The sequence below is a fragment of the Anabas testudineus genome, chromosome 13 (assembly GCF_900324465.2).
Source record: "Anabas testudineus chromosome 13, fAnaTes1.2, whole genome shotgun sequence".
Lineage (NCBI taxonomy): Eukaryota > Metazoa > Chordata > Actinopteri > Anabantiformes > Anabantidae > Anabas > Anabas testudineus.
The window spans coordinates 24296738-24323293 of record NC_046622.1 but is presented as its reverse complement, the minus strand read 5'-3'; the positions used below and the strand labels follow the sequence as shown (position 1 = coordinate 24323293).

The 26556-nt window shown below is 39.1% G+C and overlaps 4 protein-coding genes across 5 annotated transcripts; 1 reads left to right on the top strand and 3 right to left on the bottom strand.

Annotated features, from left to right (window-relative positions):
* Positions 1–3704: 3704 nt before the first annotated feature.
* Positions 3705–10400, bottom strand: tnfaip1 (tumor necrosis factor, alpha-induced protein 1 (endothelial)). 2 transcript variants are annotated; one of them, XM_026339250.1, is made up of 8 exons: positions 10213–10400; positions 9072–9132; positions 8566–8921; positions 7964–8133; positions 6003–6086; positions 5558–5610; positions 5158–5353; positions 3705–4372 (listed from the first exon to the last, which is right to left on the bottom strand). In XM_026339250.1, exons 3-8 carry the CDS (start codon positions 8810–8812, stop codon positions 4142–4144), a joined length of 981 nt encoding a protein of 326 aa, XP_026195035.1. In that variant the 5' UTR covers positions 8813–8921; positions 9072–9132; positions 10213–10400; the 3' UTR covers positions 3705–4141. The 2 variants fall into 2 exon arrangements, with proteins under 2 accessions (XP_026195035.1, XP_026195026.1); XM_026339241.1 differs by lacking the exon at positions 9072–9132 and having other exon boundaries at positions 10213–10399.
* Positions 10401–10944: 544 nt separating this feature from the next.
* Positions 10945–15245, top strand: ift20 (intraflagellar transport 20 homolog (Chlamydomonas)). Its single transcript, XM_026364369.1, has 5 exons — positions 10945–11047; positions 11854–11991; positions 12081–12166; positions 12374–12477; positions 13595–15245. Exons 2-5 carry the CDS (start codon positions 11865–11867, stop codon positions 13671–13673), a joined length of 396 nt encoding a protein of 131 aa, XP_026220154.1. The 5' UTR covers positions 10945–11047; positions 11854–11864; the 3' UTR covers positions 13674–15245.
* A 72-nt stretch (positions 15246–15317) lies between these two features.
* Positions 15318–16847, bottom strand: lyrm9 (LYR motif containing 9). Its single transcript, XM_026375963.2, has 4 exons — positions 16729–16847; positions 16060–16209; positions 15575–15667; positions 15318–15493 (listed from the first exon to the last, which is right to left on the bottom strand). Exons 2-4 carry the CDS (start codon positions 16183–16185, stop codon positions 15476–15478), a joined length of 237 nt encoding a protein of 78 aa, XP_026231748.1. The 5' UTR covers positions 16186–16209; positions 16729–16847; the 3' UTR covers positions 15318–15475.
* Positions 16848–22878: 6031 nt separating this feature from the next.
* Positions 22879–23898, bottom strand: LOC113165449 (trace amine-associated receptor 13c-like). Its single transcript, XM_026364921.1, has one exon. It carries the CDS (start codon positions 23896–23898, stop codon positions 22879–22881), a length of 1020 nt encoding a protein of 339 aa, XP_026220706.1.
* Between the last annotated feature and the right edge of the window lie 2658 nt (positions 23899–26556).

Sequence of the window (26556 nt, the reverse complement as noted above, 5' to 3'; positions counted from 1 at the left end):
GAACCGCCTTCCCCGGTACTGATCAATGGAGGGGGGGGGGGAAGAATCAGTGGAGCGCACACAGGCCGCCCCGCCCCGCCCCGCCCACCCTGCAGCCTCTCAGCAGCCTCTCAGCATCCAGCGCACCGACCAACCTGTGGAGCCTCCGGCTTATTTTTAGCATCTTTTATTTCCCTCTCCTGCCGAGCAGCTGAGAGTTACAGCACGGCTGCTGTTCTCCTGCGAAACGCGTCAAATGCTGGCGAATGGATTTGGATAATTCACTGTGCTACACATGCATCCACATTCCAGGATATTCAACATGGGAATTAAAATGACGGTTTTAAAAATGACTTTCTGACTTCATGACACACAGTTTATTTCCTTTAACTAAAAGACACCTTTCATTAACAATTAAATAGCAAATACGGCGAGTTGTTGCAGGGGATGACATTAAAATAACAGAATCTGGCTGATGTGTGTCAAATGTACTGTACTGTATTTGAACAAATAATGTCCACATAAGAATATAGAGATAAGATATAAAGGCATGCCCACTCACACACACACACACACACACACACAGAGGAAGAGAGAGCAGGTCCAACAGTTCCAAAAATAGTGCTTTCTCAAACGCAACGCATGAATGACGTCACCACAACGTGATCCACTGAGGCTTGTGCCTCCACGTGGACTGAGGATGGGCCTGCAGCCATCCAGCAGCCCTGAAACTGATTCAAGACTGGTTTTCTACACTATTAACTCAAGAAACCTTTCGCTGTAGTTTAGTCTGGAGTCAGATCAGCTTTTCCATTTCTCACAATGACACTGTGTGCCTTATAGACACATGCAGTATTATCATACATTCTAAATCTTTCTAATATCATGGAGAATTTTGTTTCACAGTTATTCTATCAGGATGGCACCTAAATATAATGGTCCATCTGAAAGCTGCAGGCTGCTTCTTGTACCACTTGCTTCTTGAATTAAGGGTCTTCCAGAAACTGGCAGAAGGTTTGAGTTCCATTTTCAATCCATCTGCCACTCGAAAAGGCCCAACCAGTTTGTAAAAGCCCACATCATTACCCCTCCACCACCTTGATGCCCGAGTTGAACCAGTGCCATTTCCATCAGCTCCAGTAAGTGTCACTGTCACCATGGGTCCACAGAACCTTTCAGAAATCCATCTTCTGGATCCATTCTCTGTAGCTTGTGTTTCTTACGTGGGGTTGTGATTTAACTTTTTCTCATCTTACAAACAGCTCAGAGCACTTTGCAGCTTGTGTTTTTAAAAGTTTCCAGAAAGGTTGTGGTTCTGGAGAATGACTGCACCAGAGGTTGCAGGGTTTCTGGAAGCTTCACGGTTAATTTTTCGCAAATCTTGCACAGTTTATTTGCAAGTTCTCTTCTCTACACGCTTTTTTTTTTTCCATGAATAGAACATAGGGATGGTTAAAAAAAATAAGATGCACATTTTTAACACTCTATTCTCAACGAAGCACAGAGCAGATAGTCGTGGTTGGCTTGTTGAGAAATTGTTGTCAAACCAGTTGAGCCCGCTATTGGTAACCAATAGTCAATGTTTCCTTGTTTCTAATGTATTACAGATGGTGAATGTAAGATATACATGATTCAACAAAAGAAAGCAGGAAAAGACAAGTTAGTTCTCTCCCCCAAGGTTGGGAACCAGTTACTGATGTAAAATACATTCGTGAAACAGCAGTTGGGCAAAATGTAAGTCAAGTTCCTGCTGATAGGTGGGCAGTTGACACTCAGTAACATATCAAATGTTACCCTGGTGTTAATATCCCTTGTTAAATTAAATATTTAGTAAAAGGGAACAAAGGTTACTAGCTAACTGCAATTTCATGAATTAAGATCACGTGAATGCACCAGCTCAGGGTTCTGTTCATCGCTTAACCTTTATAAAGTAAACCCTGTTCCTTCCTGTACAGTATGTACATATATAATAAATCAGGTTCATGTCAAAAGCACTATTTATTAAATGTGTGTAAACCCAAAGACAAAGCAAACACAGCAGCAACATGGATTATGTTTATATAAGAAAACAGGTCAGGTTTGTGGTTAGTGATCAGATTTCTCTTCTACCAGTTTTGAACTAAGGCTGACATTTTATGTCTATCAGTGATTTGGGCTGACGCAACCGGAGAGAACACGCTCAGGCTCAACACAGTATTCATAGTATTCCTTAGCGTCACTTGTGTCATATTCTACACTCTAGTGGAGGCTGGCAGTTATATTTATAATGATTATAGTGGCAAGAAAATGTATGTGAACCTTTTAGAATTTCATGATTTTCTGCATTAATTTGTCATAAATCGTGATCTGATCTACATCTAAGTCAAGAGTATTAACAAATATATTGTGCCTAAAATAATAACACAAAAAATGATTATTATAACCACATAGTGCTAGTGGAACAAGTATGTGAACCCTTGGAATAATGACCTCAAAAAAGCTAACTAGAGTCCGGTGCTAGCATACCTGGAGGTGTGGACTAGAGCTACTTTGACTGACAAAAAATACTTAAATCTTTTAAGTTTGCTCGGCAGAAGAAGAAGGGTAAAGAAACAACCCTGAGTGACAGCCAAAGATTTAAAGGTATCATTGGAACGGATTAACATCTGTGTTCATGGGTCTACAGTATGTAAAACTTTGAACAAGCAGGGTTTCTATGACAGGACACAAAAAGCACATTGTCACGCTACAGCAGTATTGGCTAAATGTTTTGTGGACTGATGAAACTAAGATTGAACTATTTGGAAAGAACACACAGCACTACATCTGGTATAAAATGGTCACTGTATATCATCATGAAAATATCCCAATCGTAAAGTATGGTGGAGGAAACATCATGATTTGGGGGCCTCAATCCAGTAGAGATGCTATGGAACGATTATTGCCTATTATTATAGACACATTAAATGTGTTAATACACTTGACTTAGATGAAGATCAGATCATGTTTTATGACAAATGAATGCAGAAACCCACAAAATTTCAAAAGGTTCATATACCTTTCCTTGCCACTGTATGTTCTTGATTAGGGTTATGTTGTGTGTGTTAATGTTAAATGGTTTAATGGACTGCCTTCTTCTTGTTGCTTTCCTTTCACTGCAACTGGGAAGCAGCATCAACAGTAACAATAACAATAAAAATACTTTGGTTGATTTGAACTCTGGCTGCGCAAACCATAGAATATTATACACATACAGCTGCAATATGCAACTTAAACTTGCACTAACATGAAACCCACAATGAATCCACTCTCCATTGTCCAGCCCTCTTTCTCCCCTATTTGGCACAGCTCTGCTTCACTCTTTGTATTTCTGCACAACTCTTCAAGTAGTTGTTACGAAATTACAATAAACAAGAAACTACAAAACACAAAAAGAGAAAAAAAATAAATCTAATATTTTTTTCCCCATGTTGTATGTGCTAACCAACTTGTTATTGTTCATGAATTCATGGAAAAAGTGAGATAACCAATTGATGTTTTTTATTAAAGGCAGGCTGTTTGCCTGCACTAAAAATGTATTGCTCATCTTTTGTATTTCCAATAGTGTTTGTTGTCTCATGCCTTTAGAAGCTGCTTTCAAAAGAAGCGACATGACATGAGACATCCTTAGTTGTTTGAGCTGAGTTGTAGATAAAGTAAATAAATGCAGATTCCTGCATACTACAATCTAAACGACAAGAACAAAGTGAATAACAAGAAAGTTTATCTTCACATGTGGAAAACAAGGCATTATGGTTAACAGCATACTCATTCTGGTCAAAACTAAAACACGTTCATCTTTGGCAAACAGGCTGTTTTGAACTTGTAAATGCATATTAAAAATACAATTTATAAATATGAAGCATGCTCTCCTGCTGATGCAGACTGTAAGTGCTATGATTGTAACAGTTGTCCTCTAAAAAATAGTGCATCTAACCTAAATTAAATAAAAAAAAAAAAACTACAGTTGTCTAGATACTAGTACAATAATAATAAAGGCCACAGTCTTGAGTTCTGTTAGATAGTGGTAGAGGCATTAACATGATTGAACAATGTTCAAAATAGAAACAAATAAGCATCAAAAGACTTTAGTTTTTATGTTCATTGTCAATATGAAAGGCTGAAATGTGTCCAGGCTTCAGGCTCAGTGTCCCAGCGGTCGGTCGTCGTACGTGCTGTACCTCTTTACGTGGATTCGACGGACTCGCTCTCGAAGCTCAGCTCCTCCGGGGCCCTCCTCTTCCTCACTGTGAAAGCCGCAGTTGTTGTAGCTTCGCCGAGTGGCCTCCAGCAGGGAGTTATCAGGCAGCGGCATTGTCTCGTACAGCAACGTGTTCAGAGTCTCCTCATAGATACGAGCTTCAGGAAACTCCACCTGATAGAGGAAAAGAACAAAACTGTTGTTACAGATTTTTGACAGATCTTGAGTCACCAAGATGGTCACATAAATAATTATAAAGAGCATGATATGTAAAGATTCTAGTCTTCAGATTCAGCCACTGTCACTGTCCTCAGAAAGACTTCCCCAACATACAACTAGGGCTGCACAATTTGATGATAGAGCATATTGTCTTTGTTGTTGATAGTTTGCAATTTGCAATATCATAAATAAATGGTATTGAAAGGCTACTTGCATGATTTTTTTTTAAGGAAATGTGTGTTTCTCAACTCAAACGTACAACAACCTGTTATTAGGTACAACTATTTTTAAGTTGCTATGTCTACACGAATAAGCATCCATATCTACTTCTAATTTCAAAAGCTATTTCTGTGGGCTGCTGTAACTGAACAAGTTACATTTAACTTAGTGTTTAACAAATGCCTTGCGGCATGTCAGTCGAGAGGCCAACTAAACACACAGGACTAAATAAATCTGATTTAATATAGCAAATTATCTTAATATTTGTGTGTACAAAAATATGAGCATTAATAATTCATTTGAAGGATGGATGCAACAGAGCATTTCTAATGATGCTCACCAGACTGGTAGGGGTACAAGAGAATCTCTCAAGAGTTTGGACTCCACCAGTTAACTGTCATTGGCTAATGTTAATGTTCATGAGTCCACCTTCAGGGGAAAACTGAACAACAATGGTGCTGATGGGAAAGCTATGGGAGAGAGGAAGATACTAAAGCCTTTTTGCCTTGCTACATCCTCACCTTGGTCTGCTTTTTCTCTGTGGCATAGACAATGGAGGTGCAGCACACCTCAGCCAGCTTACGGCCCTGTCCGTAAAAGGACCAGCAGCAGATTTCGTCTCCAATCACATCTTTGATGAAGAGGACTCTGCCACTGTAGCTGAGAGACAGCCTGTCGAACAGCTCAATGTTCTTCAAAAGGTTGTCGTCTGAGTTACTGTTGAAACAAAAGCAAATTGATGTGGAGGAAGTGTTTCATCTTTTAAGTGTTTCTCCACTCTGCAGCTGGTGGCAAATTAGAGATTATTGCCACAAAACAAATAAATCAGTTTCTCTCACTGAGTACTAAGCAGAAGAAGAAAAGTGAACTCGTCAATCTTCTACTGATGGAACAAGTGGGATCTCTGGAGGACTTTCTTACCTTGTGTAGGAGTACTTGTTATTGCTTCGGTTGTACACCAGCTTTACTACAGGCTAATGGAGGAAAGCGAACATTAAATATCAAGATTATATTGCTTTAACATCAAAATGGTACAGACTATTGATTGAGTAGGCTTCATACATTGGGTAAAAGCACTACAAAAAGGAAACATTGTGGATATGAATAAGAAAATGTTCTGACTTAACAAAAATGTAAGTAAATGTTATCTTCATTGTGGAAAAGCTGCTAAATTACTTTTAAATGTTGTAGCTAACATATTATTCTTTAATTATCTAATTTCACTTTGTGTTTCATTGTAACCTAGCTCTGGAGAAAGATCTCCTTTGGGAGATGTTCGAAAAGCTCAAGATTATACTAATATTTGCAGTTTCAATGATTTGCAGCTTCACTAACAAACTAACAAGTCCAGCAGCTCTGTATTTACCTTAGTAGAAGACTGTATAAGCCTCTCCTCTTCCTTAATGGAGGTGACCACAGGTACAACACACAGCGGTTGCTCTTTACTGTCCTGCCAATGAGAAGTGAACATACACAGGATGTTAAATGCCATCACGTCTAGGTATAATATCATTTGTAGTGGCTTTTGACATTATTTACCCTGTTCCAGATTTTTCCATTACTGCGGTACATACACATTTCTAACACAGCATGACATTCAAGTCTGAAAATAGCTGCTGCTGCTGCAGTTCAGTGAAGAGTGACAGAGGACGCCTATGGACATCTGACAACTGAGTGCTGTTAATGGGAGGATTCTTTTCACTGATTTCAATATTACGTATACACTCTGTTGGCAGTATAATAGATACACCTAGCTAAAACAAATATATTCTAATACAACTCAAGTAAATTCTCCTTTGTTAATGTAATCCTAACTGCTTCAGATGAGCTGATGAAAGTGGATGATCAATCTGGAGGCTTCTGTTGATCTGCATTGCATTATAGAGATGAGTTTATTATTTAGCCTAGCCTTACTGATTTCAAAGTGGTGGATAAAATATATAAACAGCTGTCATAACACTACACCTGTAAAAAAACACCCTCAAGATGTCCTCTGCTTTAAGCCACAGTACTTGTGGAGCTCAGTAGGCAGTTGGTGTGCTGTTCATTCATAAACTACCTGACATGATGATGAATGAATGACAGCTGCTGAGCTTAGAATTAGAACTGTCTCGCTGCCTCACAATATGTCCCCCTAGAAACCAGAGGATGTGCACACCCTGGCAGTCCAGCAGACATTCCTGTAAACATCTGTCAGTGTGATGCATACCCACTGCCACTTGTCTTGCACAGATGGTGCATCAAAGTGTATTCCTGCCACAGCCAAGAGGCATGAACACAGACACTGGTCCACAGCAAATCAAATCTATGCACCTGAGAGTCTTTTTTGTAGAGCTGAACAGAACACACTGCTGCAGCAAATGCAGTCCCTTTGGAAAGTATGAAGACCACTTATATACTGCTTTGAAAATCCATCCACCCATCCATCTATCTTCTTTCACTTTTCTGAAGCGCAGACTTCCCTTTACCTAGACAGGTCTCCAAAGCCAGTTGAGAGACATAGTCCCTCCAACATCCTCTGGGTCTTTCCTAGGGCCTTCTCCCTGTGGGACATGTCCAGAACACCTCCACAGGAAGACTTCCCGAATGTATCCAAAACAGATGCCTGTACTCTACTCCAAGCTCCTTGTACTGCCACCTTATAGTGGTGGAGGGGTGCGAGTTCCCATATGACCCTAGCAGCCTAGAAGCTATGTTGCCGGAGGCTTAAAGTCCCTAGTAGGGTCTTCCAAGGCAACCAGGTTCTAGGTAATGGGCACAAACCCCTTATGAATAGTTCAATAATAATAACATGTTACCTGGATTGGCATTACTGAGGACCCACTCTGGAGCAAGGCCTGGGATTGGGACCTGCTCACGGGACCAGGCAGGGCTTAGTTTGTATCTATCATTTTATGCAGCTAATATTATTGTCTTTTTTTGTTGTTGTTGCTCATAAAAACAAATTCACTTTGCCTGATTTTGATCAAAGCAAGCAAGACAATGTCACCATCTCTATTTTTGTAGAAGTGTCATACCTGAGAAACTGGATCATCCAGAATTATTTTTTATCCCAAAGACAGAAAAGTCTTTGATGTTTTGGGAAATCTCCTCGGGATTTATTTGTACTGCTGTATTTGGAAAGTTGTATGTAATATATGAAAGGCACAAGCTGGGCTAATATTACCCGAAATTTCCAACTGGGTATTTTTGACTAACTCCCTAACTGGCTTGAACATATTGTGTATTAGACTGAGATAAAAACGGTCTAAGGAAGCCTTCATCTTACATCCTCTTTTCTCCATATTTCAAAATACATATATACTACTACGTGTGGCTGTTACTGACCTGCAGGGTGTTTTGACAAAGCTCAAATAGGCTCTGGATGAGGTAATACTTCGCCTCAGCCAACAGCTCCTGGACAGCCTGACGGCCTTTGGGCAAGGTTATTGTGCCATCCCGCAGGTAGCACAAGATGCTGCCAAAGTGTTTCCCACTGCGATCGATCAGGATCCAACCTGAACAGAAACAGACAATGTTAACAATGTGAACATGTACCCGTTTCATCTAAGCCACTGGAGAATAGTCCTGTGACAATTTAATTATGGAAGGGCCTTTCTGGTGTTAATTCAGAATAACTACATTCTATGTTAGACCAACTGTGATTATAATGAGCAGTGACATTTGTAATTTCATTTCCTAAAACATGACATTGACGCATTAGTGAAGTCATTTTTTTTTTGTTAAACTATATACACATCATAGGTCATCACAGTGAAACATAAATGTCAAAAGGTTTTTTTTTTTTGTTGTTGTTTTTTTTAGTTAATCTGCAAGGTCATATTTAATAAAACATTAAAATGGTAATACTAGTTTCAGGATTAATACTGACAGATTTATGTTAAGAAAACACAATAGAACCATATAGTTATATATAGTCTCTGGCTTACCATCTCTATCAGTGAACACTTCCTTCTTTCCACTGAACATGGCTTTCAGCATGGAGTTCTGCTTGGTCAGTATTTGTAGTGTAGTGTAAAACAGGGTGCCACCAACATTAAGCCGGACATACTTGTTGCCCAGGCCAGCTGCCCCTCGATAACTGCAGGTCTTGGTCTTGGGACAGGTCAGAGGAGGGGCTGGGGAGGTGGAGCTGGACTGAGTGTGATGCTGGGGCAGGCAGCTGTCTCCGGACATTTCCTTTTGGAGGTAGATGACCACCCTGCAGACGGAGGTTCGTAGGTCCCCCGCCGTGGTGACAGCTACTGATGAGGCCGCCACAACCTGTCACTGCTACAGATCATTCCTGGGAAGACATGGTGTGATGGATTAGAGCAGATATTTCACCATGAAGCTTCCCAACAAAGGTCAACGCTAGATAACAGCATTTAACTTGTAAAGCAGGACCCCCAGTGGCTGAAGGCACATATCACACTACATAGTGGAAACCATTTACCGTGCTGTTATCTTTTCCTCAGATCCCCTCCCCATTAACTGGAATGTAGCTGGACAGGAAACTAACGGGGTGGGGAGGGCGCATATATCAGTTAGTAAAGGCACAAACAGCAACATTTCTTTAAAGTAACTTAAATTCTGCTTTCCGAAAATTGGCAGATCTCCTCCTGCAGTGGAGCTACACCTAACTGGACTATTCCTTTGTGTTTTTGACAGAACAGCGTGAAGTGTGACACCGTTAATGTTAAAATCTTAATACGTTTTTTATGCAGACTACAACTTACAAACACTTGCGTTTAACGGCAGAATTGTCTACGTGTTGGAAATAACACTGACGTTAGTTGTTTGGCTAGCTAGCATGAGCTTAATGATAAACTTTACCGTAACTTTACGCCGAATCTTAACAAATATAAACTTGTTAATATAATAACTTGTTAATAACAGGAACAAGCTTGACACTGATAGTTAAGTAATCTAACCTTGCTGTACAAATGTCATAGTGAAATTGCCGTTAGCTACTTGGAAAACGAACAGATAACTTAGTTAGCGTTATCCTAGTACTGCTGAGTCAACAGCACACTGAGAATGAAGCCAGGTTAGCGTCAGTGTTTTGTTCTAGTCATAGTTACAATGTTAACGTTATAGAATTGTATTAGACTAAACTCCCTTCAAATGTGTTCCCTTTAGGATGTTGTAAACGGAAGCTACAGAGAATTGTTGCAACTAAATCTTATTGTGACGCTAACGTATGTTCCCTGTGCGTCACTCTGTTGCCCCCCCACTTCCTACCTAACGTTAGGTTAGTTAGGGAGCATATTTGATCAGGTTAGCTAACTTATGCTGTATAAAACTTTCATTATGAATTCAAGACAAACTAGCCAATATTATGAACTGAAGATGTAACCTAACATTTGAAAAACATCTAGGTTAGGGTTAAGTCTTGAGCTAAAGACGCACCAACTTTACCGTAAGATAATGTTTAAAATGTTAACTTACGGAAACGCCTTAAATGTAAGTTTAACGAAAACTAAACAAAAGTGACAGCTGAATTCTGAAGCTTTGCGTTACTCTTCCTGGCTAAGGTTAGCTAGCTTACATCACACAGGGAATGCACTGCATTAGAAACTTTGACGAATACTTACCATCCTTTCCGTGCTAACTGTAGCTGTTATCATATAACCGCACACCATATGACTAGTTGACTTTTCCTTTATCGCCGTAAGACAGACATCAACAACAGTATAAACCTAGGAGTTATCTACTCATGTGAAAAGTAAAATTCTCTTCCCCGTCTTCTTCAGATGAGGTTACACGGGCAGAGATTTGGACGCTTGGAAGAATGCTGCCTCCCACAGTCAGGATTAGGAAGTATCAAATAGAAGATTTTCTAATTGGAGTTATGTATAGTTATAGACTATATAATAAATTCATGTAAATAACACAGATGGGGTATATTTAATATTGTTCTTAAGAATAAAGCTCTTTTCTCAAATAAATAAATAAAAGTAAAAAACAACTGTATTATCTTGCTGGTTCTGAGGTAATATCAGGGACCCCCTCAAATCTGAAACATGGACTGGTGTGAAACGACTTGTTCTAGGTATTACTTTTACTTTTTCTAACCCTAACCCTCATGACTCTAACCTATTCATAATCTTATACGATCCCATCTTCGATATAAGATGATCTCAAATTTTGACAATAACACGCAGTAGACTGGAATAAATTTACACATTTGCCTTAAATCAAAATATTATGCGTGCGCGATCCACACACACACACACACACACACACACACACACACACACACACACACACACACACACACACAGCAGCAGCAGCCGCGTTTGGTTTCCTTGGCAGCGGGAGGAGGAGGCGGGGCTTAGGTTGTGCACTAACGTTAGCTACTTGCTTTTGCCACATAGTCAGCCTACAACACAGAGGCATTGGTGTTAGCGGTGTTAGCGGCTTAAACAGGTAACACACATATTTCCTGTGCTAAATGCAGTGTAGTTTGATATAAATGACATACGAAGAGCATCGTAAGTCAAAAAGACAACAGAGTGTTTTTAAGTCGCGCAATAACGTTAGTTGGGTTTTGTGAACAGGCTAGCGTTTTGTAGCGCTAGCTAGCTTAGCTGGGTCAACTAACGTCAGTTAATTTAACTCATTTTAGCAAAATATCGTTAGCTAAAGCTTTTATTAAAGCGGCTAGAAAGTCTACCACCATTTACGCAATCTATATGTTTCACGTCTTTAAATATAGGTACATCGGTGTTACCGTATAGTTAAGTCGCCAAGTCCTCAGGTTAACGACGGAAGCCAGTTTACACACAGTTAACTAACTTATGTCGCTTAACATAAACCAGAAGATTTACACTACAGTTGAAGAAACCTAACTGTGTAACTAATTAAATAACACAAACATATGTCCGTCAAGCTCTAGTAAATAAAAACGGCAAATAACGAGGCGCTGGCTCGTCCTAACATATGGTGTTTTTTCCATTGAAGGGCACATTTTAGCGAAATGTTTGGATTTGTTCATAACGAACAGGTAACATGTTGACGTTACAGGTAGCCAAGTGACTGTAGACGGACATTATCAGAGTGACTGCTGCGCAAGTCATTTGTCATCATAAGATACCTTATCAAACATTAAGGTCTGCTGATCTATGTGTAAAGTCCTCTGACGTTACTCAGTGTATAAGTGCAATGAACACCAAGTGCATAGCCTACCACTTAAAACAGTATTTAATTTAATTGTGTGTTTTACTTTGTAAAAGGCACCGTGGCTATGGCTAAAGACCCATTAGCGGAGGCAGGCTTCTATTTTGATGAACTCAACAAGCTACGGGTCCTGGAGCCTGATGTCAGCCAGAAGACCTCAGAGCTCAAGGAGGAGTGTAAAGAATTTGTGGACAGTAAGCATGGAAGATTGGATCTAGTTCATTTTCCCCACTCCACTAGAAACAGTTGGTACATGTGTATGAATTTGTATGGTGTTTTACAGAAATTGGCCAATTCCAGAAGATAGTTGGAGGTCTTATTGAGCTGGTTGATGAACTGGCAAAAGAAGCAGAGACAGAGAAGATGAAAGTAAGCATTGATATTTAAAGTTTCTTTTTCACTGGTTATTGATAAAGTTCTAGTATTCATATGCCAAAGCTTGGATACACCCAAGACTAGCAGAAGTCTAGTTTAACTCACCATATTTGTTTTCAGGCATACTGTACATTATGTTTCAAAATTATGAGAGCAAGAGAGAGACATTAACAATAACCACACTGTGTTTCTGTCCTTTAGGCAATAGGAGCAAGAAACCTGCTCAAGTCAGTGGCAAAACAGAGGGAGGCTCAACAGCAGCAGCTTCAGGCTCTCATTGCAGAGAAAAAGATGCAACTTGAGAGGTAAACAGTGTGTGGGTCGATCTCATAACCCACCATCAGGGACAGGGATGCTGGGTGGACACAGTCCATAAATGTACCATCAGAATGTCTGTTGTACTGTCCTAGCCAGTAAAAGTTCAGTGTGACCTTGGATGTGCACCCCACAAAACAGATTTCCCCACCAGCATGGCCAAACGGAGCACCTTATTAGCACCTGTCTTACATTACAGAGGTGTAAATTCCTCAGGTATACGGTTTCATACAGAATAGATTCAAATCAAATTAAACGTTTAGGCAAAAGCAGCAGTAGTGAGCACAGTAGAATTAGCCAAAAGTACAAGATATTTAGTTGTAATTATTTGGATAAGTAACACACACAAACTGTTGCTATGTTAAGCTAATGTAATAGCCAGTTAAATTGATCAGCTAAGAGGAACTCATTGACAGTTTTGACAATTAAAAAAAAGCTAGGGGTAAACATTTATGATAAACAGATAAATGGTTGTAAAGTGTAGCTTCTGTCACTCCAATTGGTCGTAATGTGCCTGAAAATCTACAAACCAAACAATGCCAATTGAACAGCATGAAAATACTGTAACAATTACATCCTAACAACAATATCCACTTTCAGTGGCTAATGTCACATTTTAGTTGTGGTCAGTATCGTGTTCATGCTGACTTTTTACATTGTCAAGAGGCAACATGCGACATGCTGTACCACTGTGATTCCTATGGTCTCACTGTGCATTTTTAATTGTCTCAATAAAGGTGCATAAAGGATACAAACACATGAGACAGGCTGGGATTGGTCTCACCTTTCCAGGTTTTCTCATATAAATAACCACAACCAACTAGGGAGCTCTTCTTGCTCCTGCACCTTTCCCTTTACATAAGAGTACTTGTTACTACGTGAGGGTTCAGCCACCACAATTCTTGGGCTCTAGTTGGGTTCGAACTAAAAAACGAATTATCTGATTCATACTTTACTATTTGCTGTCACTGCTTACATGACTTTTTAAATAGACAATTACTGTCCATGAAAACAAAAAAACTATTTCTGTGTCATTAACATTTATACCATTCACTTCAGTGATTTCATTGTGTTGCACTTAGTTTCTTGTTCTGTTTTCTGTCGTAGGTATCGTATCGAGTATGAAGCTTTGTCTAAAGTGGAGTCTGAACAGAACGAGTTTATCGACCAGTTCATTCTGCAGTAGTAAAGCTACGAATTGTACGATCGTGAGTGTGCCGGAGTGCCTGCCCTGTCTCCTCTGAGTGAAATCCACTTCAGAGAATCACTCTGCTGCAACTGTTTTTTGAAACAACCCCAAAGCTCCAACATCTCCAACATCTGCACCTCTTCTTCGACCTTATTTCTGCCATGTCTGTGCGTGTGAAGCAACAGCCAGTGAGGCATTCCATTGTTGTAGACTTGAAGATAAGTTCACACCAAATGTCTCAACATCTCAGACCAACATGAAAGAAGATGTCGCTATTTATACAAAGGAAGAATATTTATACTATTTATACTGAAGAATTACTCTGTATATCAAGTTTGATAACTTTTTGTATCAATTGAAATACTGCATGTGCATGTATCTGTAAATACATTTTGGTTTGAAATGTTTGAAACAGTTTGTCAATTTAATCATCTATTATTTTTGCTTATATTTCACCCCTTGTGGTACAGCCAGTATGTGGGCACAGTACAGAAGGACCAGTCTACTCCTATCATACTTTTTTGTCTTGTATCATTGTCTTTCATATAGTAATTAGATGACAAATGGTTATACTTGAATAAATACTGTACATTGCACAAGTAAAAATGGTATTTTTGCTGCAAGAATGCAGAAAAGAACAGCAATACATAATAGTAATGTATGTATTGTTTCAATAAAGGTGACTTGATATTCATATTCAAAAAGTTTGCGTTTTTGACACGTGTCTAAAAGTGTCTACCCTTCAGCTTTGTCTGAAACAAGAAAACTGAATTGGCAGCCACTAGTGTCTCATATTTAGCAGAGCAGACACATTGGTTTTCATTTTATAAGCAAACTTAATTTTGTATCACACCCAGATTCAAAAATAATAACTTAACACCCCCAGTTCCTCTAACTACTGATGCTGAGACCCTTTTTACACCAGATGTTGTGCTGTGTGTTCTTTCCAAATAGTTCAATCTTAGTCTCATCAGTCCACAAAACAATAAAAAAAAAATTGCCAATACTGCTGTCAATGTGCTCATTGGCTAACTTCATGTGTTCAGCAATGTTTTTTTTTTTAGTAAGCAGCAGCTTCCTTTCTGGTATCCTGCCATAGACACCCTGCTTGTTTAATGTCTTACCTTTTGTAGACTCATGAACACAGATTTTAGCCAGTTACAATGATGCCTTCTAATCTCTGGCTGTCACTCTGGGTTGTTTCTTTACCTCGTTGATAAATGTTTGTTGTGCTCTTTGGGTCATTTTGACTACATGCCCACTTCTTGGTAGAGTAGCCACAGTCCCAAAGTGTCTCCAGATTGTTAACTTACTATAGACTGCTGAATTTCTAAGGTCTTTCAAATTACTTATTACCACTGTGAGGTTTTCATAATTGTTCTTAATAAAGTCATTATATTTGTTAATACTTTTGACTTAGATGAAAATCAGATCACCTTATATGACAAATTAGTGCAAATACCAAAAGGTTCACATACTTTTTTTGTTTTTGCCACTGTATATATTCTGGCGTTTATCTAGTACATCATATTACATTAACGTCTTTATTCCCAGGGGCACTTTCTCTCAGCTTTACTACCTGTTGCTTGTACAGTAAGTGTGGTCTGACTGTGGATGTGTCTGTAAATAAAACAACTAAGCTTTACTTAAAGGGAATTCATTTATTACAACAGATGCTGTGTTCAGTACACATTTCAACCTAAGAACAGTATTTACACTTTTTACGGTACTTGCTTCATTATGGATGTTAATGATCTCTGTCACTGTTAACCCATGTCCCCTGCAGCACTGCTGTGGGCTCACTTCTTCTTGATGTACTGTCAAATCAAAAAGACAATTAAAATATGCAGCGTGCATTTCAGTACTAACTTACTATTAAACAAAAGGGTTAGCCCTACTTTATCCAGAATCCAGTCAGCATCTGCTATCGCTCTCTGGATGATCATTTGTATCCTCTCTGGGTCGTCTTCATCTGAGTGACTGTTGTAACCCTGGGAACAAAAACTAAAGCATCAGTACATGGCGCTATAGGAGAAAGATGGAGGTCAACACTAAAATGTTATTTTATCAGTATTAACCACCTAGCAGGTGCTAGGTCACACCACCATCTACTGGTAGCTGTACTCATAACTTGATCTTTATAGAGAGGTGTAAAGAAGTGAAACTGAAACGATCTATTAGTTGACTGTTAAAAAATTAATCAGCTTCAGCAGTTTTTTGGACCACACGTCAATCAAAACAAGACATCTGGAGATGCTCTATGTATCATTAGCAGTTCCCATCTTTAGGTTTAGAAATTGCATTCAGAATAGGATGCTAGGTTCTGCATTATACAAATGTCCAACAATGGACATTTCTGCACCCGCGCATGTGAAGACCTCACCTGTCTTATGGCGTGTTGATAGTGATTCTGCATCGCTGTGGTTGGCAATAGCCTGCAACACCTGAGGAGATATCGATAGAGCTGCACTGGGGTCTGGATCAACTCAGCTCCAACTAAAGGGGGCATCGTGCCTTCCTCCTCAGCTGACAGCTACCGTTAATAAAAATACAAATGAATATGTTGGTTCAGGACAGGTTTTTGATATTGTGCTTCTGGATTTCCATTCACACACAGAACACTGAAACAGTGATCGAGGGTTATGATAAACTACTTTTTTTTTTTTACTTGTAAGCCCTCTGCAATAGACAAGATATCTTCAAATGTGATATTCATTTGAAATAGTCAACTGTGATATTTTATCAGATAAAATAGTTTTACAAATTAACGCCCATCAACTGTTGTGTTCTGGCTGCTACATGTTATTTTAATTTGTCTTTATTAAGTGACCTTATCTGTTAGTGAGCAGCTTTAAACTAACTAACTAACTAACGTTAGCTAGCTCAGGTAACTCCAGCCTAGAGGAGGATTAAACAGAGCTAGCAGCGGACGGACAGTATGGTAGGTTCAGATAAGGTCTGAGGTTTAAGGTTTAAGGTCTGAGGTTTAAGGTCTGAGGTTTAAGGTTTAAGGTCTGAGGTTTAAGGTTTAAGGTCTGAGCTCTGAGCTTACGCGTCCGTGAGCTGCAGCGGAGCCTCTGAGAGTTTCTCTCTTCTCCTCTAACTCTGCTGCCACATTAATAATCTGAACCGGAAGTCTTCAATGCGCTGCTGCTTCCTCTTCTTCGTCTTTACCGTGCTTTTCCAACGGTTAACATCCGTGTCAGACAGAACCACTGTCGCCCTCTGCTGTCTGCTCTGAAACATAATTAATGTCCTACTGTCTGTAGTATTTTAAACAGTATTGAATTTGATGTTGGTTGTGTGTTTATAGCATTAATCTACAAGTCTAGTCTAGATTCTTCAGAAAAAAAACTTTGAACTATGACAATTAGTAATTAATCAATTAATTTATAAACATAAAATATGTATCAACAGCAGCTGTTAAAGGGGAGGCTGATATTAACAACGTTGTACTGACAGATTGTTAATTCATAATAATATATCAGGATTTATTAGATTATTTTATTTTGTATTAACTGCATCTGAGGAAAGTAACTAGTAACTAAAAATGTGAAATATACTCTCAATATAGTACCAGTAAAAGTAGTAATAAATATCAAGTTCACTAAAGTACAAGTACCTTGAAACTGTATTTAAATCCATTCCTTGAGTACTTTATTCAACTATGTTTATTTGACATCTGTGGTTACAATGTACAGTTTAGTTATATAGCTCCACCTTCACCATCTACATTGTTAAAACCAGGGCTCGGTATGTAAAGTACAGATGGAGCGGCTCATTTTCGCTGATTTCAGGCCTGATCAGTCACTTATTTGTCGCCTCCTTGTGCTCTGTAGACAAGGTGTGAGAAATGCTTTGGAACCAATGATGCAATTCCAGGGTCCAACCTAAGGGTGGAGCTTTGATCAAAAAATCTGACCTTAAAGCCAATGTCAAATACTAAGTATAGACACAGTTCTGAGAACAGAATTTAATCACACACTGTTTGGTAAGACAGACAGAGACAGACAGACCGTCAGATAGACAGACTGACAATAGTCACATGACGCTTCAACTGAGAAAACTTTGTAAAAGTTGAATTGATGACAGCATTGAATATTGTACCAACTTTCTTTATTATAAATAAGCATAAGAATAGCAGCTCACACTGCCCCAGCTGCCAGACTACCTTCTAGAGGTTTATCAGTTTCTGGGTGTATTGGGCTGCCTTGGACTTCACAAATGTACCTAATAAAATTCAACAATTCTTATTGCATTTGGATGTAGTGTGTCTCAGTCTGCCTGTTTCAGGAGCTGTTTATCTTTAGAAAGGACTTTGAATCTTCTAATCAAGCTTAGATAAACATAACAATGGGAGCCTCCATTCAGACAGAACAACCAACCAACAGCACTGGTTACAATGGTCTTACACCACCCTGCTTCTCCCTGAAGTCCTGCAGTGTTGTCGCCTGATTTGATGTTACCTGAAATGTTGCTGAGAAATGTTTCTGCTCTAGAAAGCAACAACTTCACCTGAGTCATGAGGACCAGATATATTTGAGATCCATCACCTCAAACAGCCTATTGGTTAAATTACACACCTTCCCATCCAACTAACAAAACCTCTTTTGTTAGTTGGTGGTTTACTATAAGGAACTTATATACAAGTATGTCCAGAAGCCATAAACTTACAGCTTTCAAGCTTAACCAAGCACTGCTGGATTATATTTACAAATTTTATAAACATCCACTTCCGTTTGACCATTTTCTAAACCAGGTTGTCTGAAAGTTGAGGCATTGTAACTACATTCTTTTAGAGCAGAAATGTGCATCTACAGAATTGGCCGCTTCATCTTGTAAGTTGCTCTCTAATCACAGGTGGTTTGATCCTAGGCTCTGCATGTTGTCCAAGACACTGAGACCTGAGACAGATGTCACAGATGTCCTTGCACCAAAGGCAGTGGATGAGGCGATCAGCGAATTAACCAGTGCTAAGAATCCACTCTCATTCTCTACACAAACACATGTATTTATTGCAGAGACATCCACCTGTTTATCCATCATCCAAGCTGCTTTTTCCTTTCACTGTGTGAAAAAAATGCGCCATCTGGTGGACAACCCTAGACATTTAATTTGTTAGTATGCAGCACGGTCAAGGCCAGAGTGAAGCATGATCATACCTGTATATGAAAGTTGTGGAAGATGCAATTTTGTGTAACGTGCGTGCATCTACTACTGAGTATTGCCATTATCATAGTTTTGTGTATGACTGAGGAGTTAAAGGAGACATTGATCATATTTATAGAAAGATTTTGATTAGTGTAAGTGTCAGAAGTGCAGTTTCCTCCTTAAATGGTTGTTAAAGGCTGCATGTCCTTTAAGTTAAGGTTTCATTCACCATTTTACATTTGTTTAAGAAGCCAATGCCACACGTGTGTATTGAAGTGTTTTTATTACTACATAATTTATGTTATATGAGTGTTTGAGATGTTTTTAACATTTTTTGTATTTCTGCTATTTCCTGCGATAATCAGGGTTAGGGTAAGGCAGTACATTTGATAAATTAAAAATTGATAAAAAGAGTAGATTAACCTGTGTGTGTGTGTGTGTGTGTGTGTATCATACCTCTTGGATTTTGGAACTTTGGATTGTGGACACTCTTTTGGAGTCTAATTACTTCTGGCTCTGACCTGGACTAATTCTCAGACTCTGATTCTGGCCTGGCTCTGATCTGTGTAGATTAAGGACATGATATCTACCTGTTCCAATGGCACTAATGCAACCCTTCCTCAAATGTAAGGTGCTTCAGGCAAAAATATCCACTCGTCGCACTTGAGGTGCTGGATGCTGAAAGTTTCCTGAATTAAGCAGGCTGTGACCCCAGGAGACTGGTTTGCCATGTTGGACCTATTTCCAGATACCCATTTGGTGGGGTCAGTGGCGGTTCTTTGAGTTCCGTTTTGATGGCAATCAATTTGAATTGAATTGGGCTGACTCTGGAGAGTCAACAGACCTTCCTTGCCTGTTTTCCAGCTGCATGCTTTAGCTAGATGGAAACTCTGTCTTCGCCCCCTGGGCCTCATGGCAGCCATGGTTCTCATCAAGTCACCCTGGTCTTAGTTTCAGATACTTAAGAGAAGCGCTATTAAACTAGGCAGTAGACAACATGTCATAGGGCAGGGAGTGGCACCTTCTCTTTCAAGTGGCAGCAGAGATTCTGCACTGATTTGGAAGAGCAGAGGTTGATCTGTTTGGGACTTGTGGCAGCTATCATGGAAACACACTGACAAAACACTGCACAGCACAGAGGACTGCACCCTGATTACCTGCTTCCAAGTATGACAACCCTTACAGATTAGTCAATCTTCTATTTGTGATATTATCTAAAAGTATAAAATATTACAGTGTAGTTGTAATTGCAAAATTATGGATAAATGTGTGTTTGTCTGTAAAGTGTATTTGTCCTTTGTAATGTATTTCGGGTGGTGGAGGATCTTGAATACAAAGTGAGTAGAGAATGCTGGGGGTTGCTGTTTAAAAGATGAGTGCATCGTTGAAGAGCAGAGGATGGGAAGCTGTAAACAGGAAGTTGCAGGTAAGTGCGGGTCAAAAGAACAAAGGGTTGTGGGAGTACTAGTCATGGCAAGGAGTATCGTGGCTGGTAGATGATATCTAACAGCAAGTGTACTGAAAACATAGTCTGAGTAAGGGAAACTGAAGCAAAAGCAAGAGAAAAAAGTCAATCCACAATCCAAAATCCAAGCAGTTTAGGGCAGGGGTGTCCAATCCTGGTCCTCAAGGGCCACTGTCCTGCTTGTTTTGCAACCAGCCCTGCATTTCCAGCTTCTGATTGGCTGAACACACATGTTCCAGGTAATCAGCAGTGGGTAGGGCAGAGATAGCAGAAAAACTAGCAGGATAGTGGCTCTTGAGGACCGGGATTGGACAGCCCTGGTCTAGGGTCAGGTTCTCAGAAAAACAAGGCCAAGTCCATAATAAAAAAGCAGATTTTTCAAAGGATCGGGCAACAGGTCAGAATATTAGAGTCAGGGTGTATGAATCCAGTAGGGGTTTAACAGAGTCCAGGGTACGATGCAGAGGTCAGATTCATGTGGGTCCATTACATAAAACAAGGCTTGAGAGTGTCTTCGATAGTGAAGCACCACAATCTGGTCATTATTTGAGAGTAGTGAGGAAGGAGAGGCACAAACAAAGAAAATCAATCACACCAAATCTGGTCAGAGCGGGAATTCAGGCTGGAGTCAAGAACTGTCTAGGTCTGGACTTTTGTTAATTTCCTACCTCCTCCTCTTCCTCATCTACCACACTTAATGAGACACTTTGTCTTCATCACGCTGCCGAAACCTGGGATAGAGAGAAGCTTGCTGTCTGACGTTAGAGAAGATCAGTAGTGACCCGTACCAGTGCTGTTTCTGTACTATGATGTACTCTGAACCCTGACTAGAAATCTTCAGACAGGTTATTCCTGCGCAGGTGGGCACATACTTGCGGGATAGAGGCATTTTGATGGTTTAGATAATTTCATTACTGAATTTAACTCAGGATGATGTATGGGGAAGAAGCAGTCTAAGTACGAGTTTGGTCTGACAAATTAATCTAGAGCTGTTGTACACAAGAGTCCATCCACGCCAATGCAGGTAGGAACTGATCATTTTTTTTCTCTAATAGTTATGATTTTATTAGTAAAGAAATTAATTTGGTCATTACTACTGAGAGTTAAGGGGATACTAGGCTCAACACAGCTATGAATCTTTGTCAGCCTGGCTACAGTGCTGAAAAGAAACTTAGGGTTGCTTTCATTTGCCTCTATTAATGATGAATAATACTGTGTGGTTCTAGCTTTATGCATGGCTTATATATACAGTATTATTAAACTGTCTTTCCAAACTAGGTAGTATTCATCTAAATTACTGGAACGCCACCTCCTTTCCAACCTATGTGATGTCTTCTTTAAGCCACGGATATGTGAATTGTACCATTGAGCTAACTTCCTCTGATTCACTAGCTTCTAACTTTCTACGTCTCTATTATTGGATTGTGGATGTCTGTTACGTTTGGATTCAACATATTTTTGACCCCATAGTTTTTTTTTTCAAACTTAAGCCTGAAGACTGAATTGACACTTATACTAACATCAGGCATAATCCAGTTCCATATCCTGTAATGACTGTATTAGTTAGAGTCAAGTTTAGGTAGTAAAGATTTTTAGGGTTTTTAGAATAAGGATAAGCATCATGTCCGAATATTAGAGGTCTCTTATCAGTTGCCTTGTGAAACAATCAAGGCTACGTTGGTACAGGCTTAAAGAGCCTTGTGCAGAGAGTTGTGTTTCTTCCTCTCTGTCTCCCTCTCTCTGTACCTTTCTGCAAGTATCCCCTGTAATACTGTATTAAGTAAGCAAATGACTAGATTCAACTTTTAGCTCAGTCTCATTCTCTGTGCTAACATCTGAGTCAATTATTTTATTTTTCTGTTAAAACGGCTGCACCTAATGAGAATGAATAGGCTGAATATGCCACATAGTGATTCTGGGTGCAAAGTCTAATACGCATACGTAGCTAAGGCTGGTCAACTTGTATTATTTTCGTTAGCTTTCAGCACCTGCAAAGAATGAATAGCTGAATCAAGGATTTCTGGTGGCAAATCAGTTAGTGGCACTGTTTAGCACAAATCAATACATCAGTCAATCAGTTTATTCAAACCAGTTTAAAACCAACAAACCTCACCTCACATTGTGAGGTTTAAGACCTTACCTTACAGAATATAACAACTATAAATTATAGAAAAGAGGCTTACTTCTCTGTCACTCCACATCTCCTCAAAACATCTTATCATGGTTCAAACAAGTGAATGTGATGACACTTCCGTCTATTGTCAATATCAGATTTGATAGTTTATATTCATTGTGTTTTAGCGTTAGACACAGGGATACATAAAACATTTCTATTAAACTCTTCAGTGTTGTGATGGTATTGTGTCAGCTTTTTTTTTTTAGTGCTGATTCATATAACACAAAATAAATAAAACACTTTATGAGCTTTATAACAATTTATGAAGCTCATCATTTCATGCTATTACTCTGTAACTTACAATTCGATATCCATTCTTTTTTAGAAAAGAATTATAATTAATAAACTACATTTTTGCTCCAAACATCCTGTTTAAGCCTATTAAATAATACACTTTAATTGTAACTGTGTCATTTAGCATATATATTCATGGCGGAGGAGTCCGAGCTAAATATTTTCAGAGTGACAATACAGTAAAAACATTTTTTGAAGCACGGATAAAACAAGGCATAAATAATTGGGTTTAAGGTTGAATTGAAGTAACCCAACCAAACAAATGCATCAAATATGGCAGTAGGTGTGATGAAGCCCGTGTAGGCATCGATTATTGAATTTATAAAAAAGGGCATCCAACAAAAGATGAATGCACCAAGGACTATACCCAGAGTCTTTGCAGCCTTGTGCTCAGACGATTTAATCAGCCCAGCTTTTTCTCTGTCATTTAAACAGTTGCTCATGTCTCCAATCTTTCTTACATGCTCTTTCGCTACACAAAATATCTTAGTGTACACACAAACCATTACAGTGCAGGGAAAGAAGAAGCAGATGACACTGTCCAAAGTTCCCCAAAGGGGGTTAAAAAGAAGGTTGCAACTTCCGAAGCAGTTTATTGATGCCATATAATCCTCTAACCCCACTACATTGACCTTTGAGTAAAGTAGTCCATAAGCGTAGAGAGCAGCAAGTGACCAGCTGGCACAGACCATAATCCAGGCCACTGACATTGTGATATTCCTAGAATAATGCAAGGGACTGCATATTGCCTGTTGTCTGTCTACAGCAATGCAAATTAAATGGAAGATAGAAAGAGTGGTGAGAAACACATCAAGACTGGAGTGCATCAAACAGAACTCCTCACCAAAGAACCAGCAGCCATCGATAGTCCGAACAGTGCTGAAGGGCATTACAACAGCACCCACGAGAAGGTCGGCAAAAGCAAGAGATAAAACAAGCACATTAGTCGGATTCTGCAGCTGCTTGAAATGCCCTATAGACACAATGACAACACAGTTTCCTAAAATTGTAAACAGCATGCCAAAAGCAAACAGCAAGTAGAGAGCAACTTGAGTCCCCACACTGAACTGTGCCCTAACACACGAGACATTAGAGTCTGGAAAACAGTACTGTTCTTGAGACAGGTCACCAGTCATCGTAAACCTGAAGCAAACATACTCATGTCTCTGTCTTAAAAAGTATAGAAGCCACCTACAAATCACCTGATATGCTGTGCCACCCAATCAAAAGCCTTCTATTAAAATACATGTAAAACACACCAGGAGTTATAATATTTGTCATTTGCATAATATTTGTCTAAAAAAGAATCCATAGTTTCCAGAAAGAAAATCATTTTGAATACCATTGTGGTTTGTAGTTATTCAACTATCACTCTATCTCTGTAGCCTATACCAGACTTTTGAATTTTTTTGCTCATCCTGGATTTAAGTTTAAGTTGTTATTTGAATAAAACGGTATGGTAATAATTTGGTATATATTTTGAGAAACAGTATATGTGTCTTTAATAGATACTTCATACATCATACTACATACAGCAGAACTGTAGTAAACTAGTTTTTGGAATGTTAAAATTATTTGAATAAAATTGTGTGTGACCCTCAATCCATCGTGATCTGTACTCACCAACTTCATCATTTGTTCTTCCACAACTATCAAACACTCACTAAAAGGCAAAAACTGCTCAGGATACTCTGCTCCTAGTAATTACCTTACTAGGCAGCCATCTGCTCCACCACACCCCTTGCTTCTTGTTTCATGCTGTGTTTGTCTGAGTGAAAACGAGTGGCACACAGCAGCTCTTAGATAAAGTATGTGAACCTTTTGGAATTTCATAGTTTTCTGTATTAAATTGTAGTATGAACAAATATAATGTGCCTAAAGTAATGACACAATGAAATTTTGGTCTTTCATGCCTTTATTGAGAACAACCATAAAAACCTTACAGTGAAAGTAGAAAAAGTATGTGGACGTGTGGACTAGAGCTACTTCGACTTCAACCACTCTAACTTTTGGAGTTTGCTCCGCACAAAAGGAGCTTTCAGGTGATCTACGATGGAGAATTGTTGATTTACATAAAAGCTGGAAAGGATTACAGAGTGATGTCAAAGACTTTAGAAATTCACCAGTCTACAGTTAGGTAAATAATATACAATTGGATACACTTTGGAACTGTGGCTACTCTACCAAGAAGTGGGTGGCCAGTCAAAATGACCCCAAGAGCACAACAAACACACATTAATGAGGTAAAGAAACAACCCTGAGTGACAGCCAAAGATTTAAAGGTATCATTGGGACTGGCTAACATCTGTTCATGAGTCTACAGTAGGTCAAACATTAAACAAGCAGGGTGTCTATGGCAGGACATCACGAAGGAAGCTGCTGCTTACTAGAAAGATGATTGCTGCATGCCTGAAGTTTGCCAAAGAGCACATTGACACTCTACAGCAGTATTGGGAAAATGTTTTGTGGATTGATGAAACTAAGGTTGAAACATTTGGAAAGACAACACAGCACTACATCTGGCGTAAAAAGGGCACTGCATATCATTATGAAAACATTGTTCCAATAGTAAAGTATGGTGGAGGAAACATCATGATGTGGGCCTGTTTTGCTGCATCGCAGCCTGGAGAGAGCTTGCAGTGATTGGGGGGAAGATAAATTTCCAAGTGTCAAAAAATTATTCAGCATAATGTGAGAATGTCTGTATGACAGCTGAAACTCTGCAGAAGTTGAATGATGCTACAGGACAGTGGCCAGGTCAGAGCCCAGACCTCAACCTAATAGAGATGCTATAGAACGACTTGAAAAGATCCACATACGATACGTCCAAAGAATATGTTAGAGCTAAAGCAGTTCTGCAGGAAGAATGTGCTAAAAATTCCTCCTGAACAATGTGAAGACCTGATCCACAGCTACAGGAAGTGACTGGTCAAATTATACAGCTTTTCAGGCTAAAGAATATTGTACCTGGAAGTCTCAAGAATATGTTTGTAAATTTTCATGCCAAAAAAATCGTGTAGATTACCTCCACTGTCCTGTCTGAAAATGTGCACCTCAAGCCCTCTGACAGAAAGTATTGTTTCAGAGTGTGTTGCTTAGAATGCAAATGAGATGTGAGCCTCTCACCTCTTTGCTGAAGCACATATGAGGTAGCAGAGTTCATTTACAGTTTTCTTCTTGTCTGACCAACTAAGACTTGACTTCTGTGCGTAATTTTTGCACAGATGTAGAACAGGAGGCTTCTGAATGGTCAGTAAACAAGCCTATGAAACTAACCGTGTTTTGGGATGTTGGATGTGGCTAATGATAACAAACTAATTCTGTTAGCATACTTTAAACAATATTGTAAGTAACATCAATTTAATTCCATTTTATTTATATAGAGACAAACCACAACAGATGTTTAGGACCTTACAAAATATAAGTTTATACAGAATTATATTGAAAATCCAACAATCCCACTTGATGAAACAATATAATTTACCTTGCTGTATTTCTAACATACCATGACACTTACCTGATCTAATTCACACTAGGTCACAAAAGGGTAGCAGCTGACCTACTGTAGGCTGTTTGCTGACTCTGGGTAATTACAGCTAAGATGAACACAGCAGTAAGTGTGGTTTGCTTTATAATCTCACAATCACTTTACATTTTCTACAGGAAACAACTGTTTATGATAATTAAATAATAACATGTTCTGCCAAACTTAGAAAAAAAAAACAGCACAGAAATTTATAAAGTTATAACTTTTGAGCATGTACCCAGGTTGGTCATGAGCAGACATTTTACAG

What these genes read in the sequence shown, in the direction of transcription:
- tnfaip1 (XM_026339250.1), bottom strand. Translation starts at nt 8,812, where the DNA reads ATGTCCGGAGACAGCTGCCTGCCCCAGCATCACACTCAGTCCAGCTCC. An exon ending in TTATACAGTCTTCTACTAAG is followed by an intron (nt 5,611 to 6,002) that starts GTAAATACAGAG and finishes TTCCTCCATTAG; the next exon opens with CCTGTAGTAAAGCTGGTGTA. An exon ending in AACAAGTACTCCTACACAAG is followed by an intron (nt 5,354 to 5,557) that starts GTAAGAAAGTCC and finishes TTGTTTCAACAG; the next exon opens with TAACTCAGACGACAACCTTT.
- lyrm9 (XM_026375963.2), bottom strand. Translation starts at nt 16,185, where the DNA reads ATGCCCCCTTTAGTTGGAGCTGAGTTGATCCAGACCCCAGTGCAGCTC. An exon ending in ATCAACACGCCATAAGACAG is followed by an intron (nt 15,668 to 16,059) that starts GTGAGGTCTTCA and finishes TTTTGTTCCCAG; the next exon opens with GGTTACAACAGTCACTCAGA.
- ift20 (XM_026364369.1), top strand. Translation starts at nt 11,865, where the DNA reads ATGGCTAAAGACCCATTAGCGGAGGCAGGCTTCTATTTTGATGAACTC. An exon ending in GTGTAAAGAATTTGTGGACA is followed by an intron (nt 11,992 to 12,080) that starts GTAAGCATGGAA and finishes GGTGTTTTACAG; the next exon opens with AAATTGGCCAATTCCAGAAG. An exon ending in CAGAGACAGAGAAGATGAAA is followed by an intron (nt 12,167 to 12,373) that starts GTAAGCATTGAT and finishes TCTGTCCTTTAG; the next exon opens with GCAATAGGAGCAAGAAACCT.
- LOC113165449 (XM_026364921.1), bottom strand. Translation starts at nt 23,898, where the DNA reads ATGACTGGTGACCTGTCTCAAGAACAGTACTGTTTTCCAGACTCTAAT.